Below are 7,500 nucleotides of genomic sequence, written 5' to 3'. Positions count from 1 at the left end.
GGTTGATGATGGGTGTTCCAAAGAGGGACCCAAAGACGCCTCCGTTGCTAATAGTGAAAGTGCCACCGTCCATGTCCTCAACAGCCAGAGAACCTGTGCGTGCCTTCTCACCAAGTGCTGCAATGCCTCGTTCAACGTCCAGGTAGTTCATTCCCTCCACGTTGCGCAGCACTGGCACTACGAGGCCCTGGAGTAGAGGAAAAGAGATCATCAGAATCATAAGGAAAAAGACTGAAATCCTTCATTAACAATATCATGCGAAGCAAAAGGATATCGATAAAATCATACCTCCTCTTTTAATAAATATATATATATATATATTGTTTTTCAAAATAGAGCCATAAAAAGACAAATAATATAACCTTCCATAGATGAACCTAATGATATGGGATGGCATCTATACCTGTCATGGTGAGGGTCAGCCACAATCCCAGATGGTACATATACATGCCATGACAATGAAGACTGCTCTCAGTTCTATGCACTATATACTCCATTCATAATGGGGAAAAAAGTGAGACATACCTTTGGAGTGGCCACAGCAACCGAGATATCCACATAGTCCCTGTAGATAATTTCTGAACCCTCAATCACAGCATTGACTGTTGGCTGCTGTGTCAGGGCATAAGCGGATGCCTTCACAAATGCTGACATAAAGCCGAGCTTGATGCCGTGTTTCTTCTGGAACTGTTCTCCAATGCTCTTGCGAAGCTCCATGATATTACTGGAAGAGGGATTTCATTAATGAAGACTTTAGGTAAGAAGTTACACTTGGCTTTTCTGGTGGAGCTAAAAACTGATTGAATACATTACTGTAAACTACATTTTAGTTTCTATAAACAATAACTTTTATAACCTATTCTTCCTTAACTAAATGGAAAATTCTGACCCATTTCTAACATTAGCAAAGACAACAATCCCCTGTCCTTTTATGTCTAGACTGAAAGTAAATATCTTCGCTGAAATAAACAGTACATATCACTATGCATCTTGCATGATAAACAAAGTTTACCTTAAGGCAGTCTAAATACTATAATAACTATAAAAAATAAAAATACTAATCACATAAAACAAATAAAGAGAACGGAAGGAAAGGAAAGGGGAAGGAGGGAAGGAAGGAAGGAAGGAAGACAGAAAGGAAGGAAGGAAAATGTAGAAGAAAAAAGAAAGGTAAAAAGTTAACTTGCCTCATGTCCAGCTCATTGAAAGTGGTTAACATAGCATTGGTGTTCTGTGCCTCCTTGAGACGTGCAGCGATGCGCTGTCTCATGCGAGACATTTTGACTCGCTGCTCTGTACGAGTTCCTGTAATTTCTTGGCTATAGTCTGCTGGAGGAACCTTGGAAACAAAACAAGATTTGGAATTATGAACTGATGTGTGGAATTTGGAATGTGGAATTTACTTCTTTTGTGGTATATCTATGAAGGAAGCATTAACTGAGAATCTGCTCTCATCAATTATCAACTGTCTAATATTTTGTTCTTTCACAGTGCTCTTTCCACTTTCTTCACTTCCTGAACTCACTTTGACTTCTGCCTGCTGAATAAATGATGAATGCTTGATGGCTGCCACTGGGATGGAGGACTTTGGTGCAGCTGGTGGTGGGGCAGCAGGAGGGGCGGCTGCTGGGATGGGTCCTGCGGCTGCAGCAGGCGCAGGAGTAGGAGCAGCAGCAGGGGCTGCAGCTGGTGCAGGTTTAGCAGCAGCAGCAGTGGCAGCAGCAGCTGTAGCAGCCGCAGCTGCTGCAGCAGGAGCTTCTGCTGCAGGGGCAGCTTCCTTCTTAGCACCAGCAGCACCAGCTTCAATTTTACAAATAGCAGAGCCAGGGGTGACTGTAGATCCATCTTCTACCAACAGTTCTTTAATCACTCCAGCACAAGGAGAGTTTACTGGCATAGAGGTCTTGAAAAAACAAAAACCAAATGTGAATAAAAACACAAGACAGCCAAATTGAAAATAAAAACACTAGCATGAAAGGAAGCTAACAACAATGAGTATCAGATGGACTAATTCAAACACCACCCTTTTGTCATCCCACCTTGTCAGTCTCGATTTCTGCAATGGCCTCATCTTCAGCCACTGAATCTCCTACTTCCTTCATCCACCTGATGTCACCCTCAGTAATAGACTCAGCAAATGGGGGCACATCCACAGACTTGATTTCGCCGTCTGAAAGTCGAGTTAGTTTTTAATATACACTATTTGTAAATATAGACAAGTATCAATCATGGCAACTTATCATTGCTGAATGTCTCATATATAAATTGGATCCCTATGTAATAATAGAACCAGAGCTAATGGAACCACTTACAAAATGACGTTGATGTTCGGAAATGCCGAGCCTGTTTGATGTGCTGTTCATACTTGCGACTTAATCTGAAATAAGTGCTATTTGATTACTGATTGTAACAATCAACAGGATAAGTGTCAAACAAAAAATACAAGTAATATCTAATCAAATACCTTTATTTATATACATTTTGAAAGCCAATCTTTTTATAAATATCTTTACATCAATTACAAAAGAGTATTGCAACTTACTGTACAGAAGAGGGAGAAATGTGCAACAGCTTCTGCGATGTGGAGACACCTAGAAGTTAAAGCATATGATATGAGGGAAACTATTATATCAGTCAGGAAAGATAGCTAAAGTTGGCATTTACTGAGGAATGATCACAATCATCACACTGTGAGAGTTGCCTTCTCTTTCCTTCTTGTCTTCTATCTCAACACCTGCCTATTTATATTCACTCACTCCAATAATTCACTTCTTACTCTGGTATACCATAAAGTGTCTGTCTATCACTGAGTAGACAATGCCAAAACAACTACTACAGGTACTGTTATCATCACCGTACCCTCAATGTCTCTGCAGAATCCACCGTACTCTGCCAACTTTCTATTTATAGCTCCTTTCCCCTCATCCTCAGAACCTATGGCCGGACAATAATATCTGACTAGGCAAGAAATACAGTGAAGATTTTAGAAACTGACTTAAGAAAGATTCAGGTTGTGTGTGTCTTTTCCTTACAGCAAAGGACTTCAAAGCCTGTGAAACTGATATCCCTTAATCCTGATCTTTGGATGTGAGGCATCAAGTTTGGAGTTATACAGATTATATCATTTAAAGCATATTTCCTTTACTGAAATACATGTTTTCTTTTAATCTAAAACTATCTTATCAGTGGATATTCTCTCACCTCATCACTCAAGATATTCAGCTACTCCACTCATTGTCATGTCATAAAAATGAAAACATGTGCTTGCTCAAGGTCATACCACTTCCCAATTCAGCCCTGTTCACTGGTTAACTTTCCCATCAAACTTGATAGACAATTATTGCTCTGGGGTAAAGAGAGACAGAGACAAGAAGAAAAGGAAGGAAAGATTTAAAAATACATAAACACAAAATAAAATGATAATCTACATTAAAGATCTATACTTATGTCTTTTTTTTTCTTTTTAATATTCCTGGAGCAGAATGAAGTAGAGGAGGGGGTCGTAGAGAAAGAGTATAAGAATAAGAATGAGAATGAGAATGAGAATGATGAAGAAGAGGAAAAGAGGAAAAGAAGAGGAGCACTTTGAATTTAAAAATACAGTAACTATTTCAGATTGTACTTACATCTGGTAGCTGTTCGCAACACCTGAAAAGAAAAGAATTTGTATGATAATCTTAATTAAGCAAGTTTTTCTCTTTATAAATGGCAAATATTTCTAATTTCAGAGTTTGCATAATGAGGTACATATAAAGTAAGTGTCATTTTATAGGTGTATGGTCACAGTCTCATTGAAGACTAATACTATAATGAACCCATCTGAAGACATGAAAGTGTCATGCATGACTATGACCAACTTTCTGATGAGAGTGGAGACACAACATGCTCTTCCTGTAAATATTGCTCATGCATTTAGCATTAAACAAATACTTGGAACTGCTTGCTTTCTGCATAGGTGTTGAGTGTACATCTTTAAAAACTATAATATACTGCTGCTTATCTCTGTACACTGTGAAAGTTGTAAAACAAGGTACAAAACCCATTCTCTGTAGAAGAGATCTATTCTTGTCATGATTATGGAGGCCCATCATGAAGTTTTATGACTCTTGTGCCTCTTATGGAAGACCCATGGTGTTAAAGCTGGCTAAACTGTCCTTTTCTGACACTTTTATTGGGAAAGAATTTGGGACCATGTATGTACTGGAGACAAACGAGAAAGAACAGTGAACCAGCATTGCTTTGTGCAGCCCTTGAACTATCCCGTTGCTAGGCACCAATAATGGTCACAAAGAAATCTGAGTTTAATGAGTTGTGTGTTCAACTGAACCTTCAAGCTGAGTTGCCTTGATCATTGATTAGCTATCTTTCTAAAACAAAGTAAATTAGCATATCTGGTACTACCTGGCATCTTTCCTCCAGTATCAGTGCCACAGAGTTCTCTCCCTGCTCCCATCCTGCTGGACCTTCTCCTGTGTGTGTTTTGTGGCTTCTCTCACTCATCTCAATCACTCTTCATTTTCTATCACCTCCAAGCTCTCTGGCTGTTCCAACTACTTCACCTTGTCTTAGGACTGTCTTATATATACACACAGATATACATTAATTACCATAAATGATATTATGAATATGTTCGATTGCTTTATATGCTTTATTTACTTCCTTTTTTTTTTGAGGGTTGAGTTATCTTGGGAAAGCTTTATAAACTAAATATGAGGTAAGGTCATCAATACCCCTTTGCCCAATACTTAAGAAAAATTTGGCATTTTATCAGTTAAAAGGGACTCTGAACATTTTTTCTTTCATATGAATTGATCTACATTATTCGAAGTCAACTTTTGACCTTCATCTCGCAAGTGAATGAAACTTGCATTAGGTTCCCTAGCGTACCTAACATCGTGTTGTTCATTTATTCTTTTGTCAAGAGCTCTACCTATTTCTCCAATATAAACTTTAGGACATTCCATATACAGGATATTAACCCATTAGTTTTAATAAAATATTTAGGCAGTAGGATGGCATGTTTACATTGTCTAGCACTGTGCCATCCGCATCTACAACCGACTCTGCCTTCGTAGCAAATCATGCCATCCGCTGTCAATAGGTTAAGATCACCTTTGGCTGCACTGTGCTTCCCCAGAAATTCATGTAATGTGTTAGGAAATGTAAAAACAAGATTATCATCTACTTTTCATAATAAATGATGGCTCTCATTGTGTGACGGGTTTCACAGGACAACAAATAAATTTATTAGACCTTTTCTTTTGAGTGACCCGAGTTTATGGGTAATTTCACTCTCTCTCTTTCTCTCTCTCTCTCTCTCTCTCTCTCTCTTTCTCTCTCTCTCTCTCTCTCTCTACTGAGTTGGCTTGATCTAAATAAAATTGAGAGTTACCCAATTTCAAAAAAGATTTTAAAATGTTATCAAGTTCTTGACCAATAAAATCATTAGCATTCATCCTATAGGCTCTGAGAAACACTGACGAAGCTGTTGGTGTCTTTAAGTGTCCTTATGGCGTCTGTGACTTATTTGTGTGTGTGTATATGTGTGTATATGTGTGTGTATATGTGTGTGTGTGTGTGTGTGTGTGTGTGTGTGTGTGTGTGTATATGTGTGTATATGTGTGTGTATATGTGTGTGTATATGTGTGTATATATGTGTGTGTATATATGTATATATATATGTATATATATGAATATCCAGTATTGGGTTTAAAACTAGGCTAGGACAGTGCCTCCTTTTGAAGAACTTTCGACTTAGCCAGTTAGAAACTAGTACCTTAACCTATAGGTTGCGGTTTAATAAATTATGTATATAGTCGTGTGGCAGCTTTATCTTGTATGGCCTGGAGCCATCCGTGTTTATGTCCGATGCTGCCTTGACAACAAATCATGCCATCCTCTACCAGTGGGTCAAGTGGATGCCTATCCCAATCTCCAGGTTACAACAGGAATTTGAACATGTTCATTAGAAGACCCTCCAGGTAACCAGCTGCACGCATTATCCACTACACTTTTTATATAGAAAAAACAATTAAAATTTAACCAGTTTCATGAATTATCCCCTACACTTTCTATATGAATAACAATTAAAATATTCACTTTAGTGGATAAAATGAGCCAAATCTAGGTCTTGTTAATGGTGCTTTATCATCAAAAAGGAACAAGAATCTTTAGATTGCCAGAATATATGTCGTGGAGGTTTGTTGGGCTTTACTGGAGCACCAACAGGTGAGGAGGCTGCAACGTTTGCATGGATCAGTATAGATATCTTTATAAACATCAACCAAGAAACACTGCGATTTCAAAGGTTGAGTCACTGCAAACATCTATACAGATGTTCCTTCAAAATATTCACAATATACCTTCATTGTTGAAATTGTCAAGGAATTTTCCTATATTTTATTCATTTATTTATCGAAATTACCAGTTTCTGTTTTGAAACGCATTCGGCCAACACTAGCATTTTCAAACTCTTATCTTTCCATATGACTCTGTGCCCTTTTCTTGCAGAAACAAAATGAGTAGAAATATGAAACATATGAAATGTCTGACGGAAAATTATTGATACGCAGATTAGAGAACAGATGATTCACGTACTCTCTAGCCACTTAAATATATTTACAACAGCTTCAATATTAATATAAATAAGAACTCGGAAAAAGAACGCACTTAGTAATTGCCTTACCGATTTCTCCAGTGAATTAGTGCCGGCACAGGAAACCCTCCCATTATGACCGGAAGTTCTTAACAAACAACTAATTCACACCTATCTTACATACAGTGAAGTACTTGTTGTTCATCTCATGGCAGAATTCGACCGTAAAATCTTTCCGCTTCATAAATAAATAAGAATTTATCATTTTCCACCCTACTATTTTGGTCCGATCAGCTGATTCGCGTGACGTCACATGTCCGTCGCCGATACCACTAAATAGCCCATTTAACCCCATCCGCGGCCTAATTTCTCCGCAACTACCACCTACACTAACGCTTGTGTGATAACCCTCATGACCAATTACCTGCAATTCGGCCTGGGTCGGCAAACGCGCCCAATATTTGCCAATATTCCGTATGCCGATCATGGCGACCTCTCCTCTCGGCCGTTCTTCCCGGGATGAAGCAAGAGCGAGTTCGCACTCCTGCTTCCCCCTCTTGGACTACTCTCTCTGCACTTCGGTTATTTATTCGGTTAAGGAGAAAATAGATAGCTTAGTATTTTTATGATTGCGTTTTATTAAAATGCATGGTGCATAAAGGTTAGGGTTTGTTGATGAAATTCACGTTTTTTTTTCCTAAAGGATGGGTTCATGGCGCCATCTTTGAAAACGAATGTGATTTCTGTTTAGTTTTTAGTCGAAATATTTAATAATTTTATTCTAGGTAATGATCAAGAGGATTTCAAACCTATGATAAAAAACTAGGGCAAATATATTTTGGTAGAAATATGAATTGTACGTTTTCATATAAAAATCATTTGTGTTCCAATAGTAGAACATTATT

At 38.1% G+C, this 7,500-nt stretch overlaps 1 protein-coding gene across 1 annotated transcript in view; it reads right to left on the bottom strand.

Annotated features, from left to right (window-relative positions):
• The window catches only part of LOC122252444 (dihydrolipoyllysine-residue succinyltransferase component of 2-oxoglutarate dehydrogenase complex, mitochondrial), an 8,464-nt gene extending 1,308 nt beyond the window's left edge, over positions 1-7,156 (bottom strand). The window contains exons 1-9 of the mRNA XM_043014960.2: positions 7,020-7,156; positions 3,627-3,648; positions 2,543-2,591; positions 2,313-2,377; positions 2,040-2,170; positions 1,526-1,903; positions 1,188-1,339; positions 526-724; positions 1-187 (exon numbers count right to left, since the gene is read on the bottom strand). The exon at positions 1-187 is cut by the window's left edge and continues 65 nt beyond it. Of these exons, the coding sequence (XP_042870894.2) occupies positions 1-187; positions 526-724; positions 1,188-1,339; positions 1,526-1,903; positions 2,040-2,170; positions 2,313-2,377; positions 2,543-2,591; positions 3,627-3,648; positions 7,020-7,082 (1,246 nt within the window). The 5' untranslated portion in view covers positions 7,083-7,156. The remainder of the gene's footprint in view (positions 188-525; positions 725-1,187; positions 1,340-1,525; positions 1,904-2,039; positions 2,171-2,312; positions 2,378-2,542; positions 2,592-3,626; positions 3,649-7,019) is intronic.
• Between the last annotated feature and the right edge of the window lie 344 nt (positions 7,157-7,500).

This window comes from Penaeus japonicus, unplaced genomic scaffold (assembly GCF_977035675.1).
Source record: "Penaeus japonicus unplaced genomic scaffold, GWHDUDI00000001_assembly GWHDUDI00000014, whole genome shotgun sequence".
Lineage (NCBI taxonomy): Eukaryota > Metazoa > Arthropoda > Malacostraca > Decapoda > Penaeidae > Penaeus > Penaeus japonicus.
Note: the sequence above shows the minus strand (reverse complement) of the source record. Positions and strands in the feature narration are given on the sequence as shown.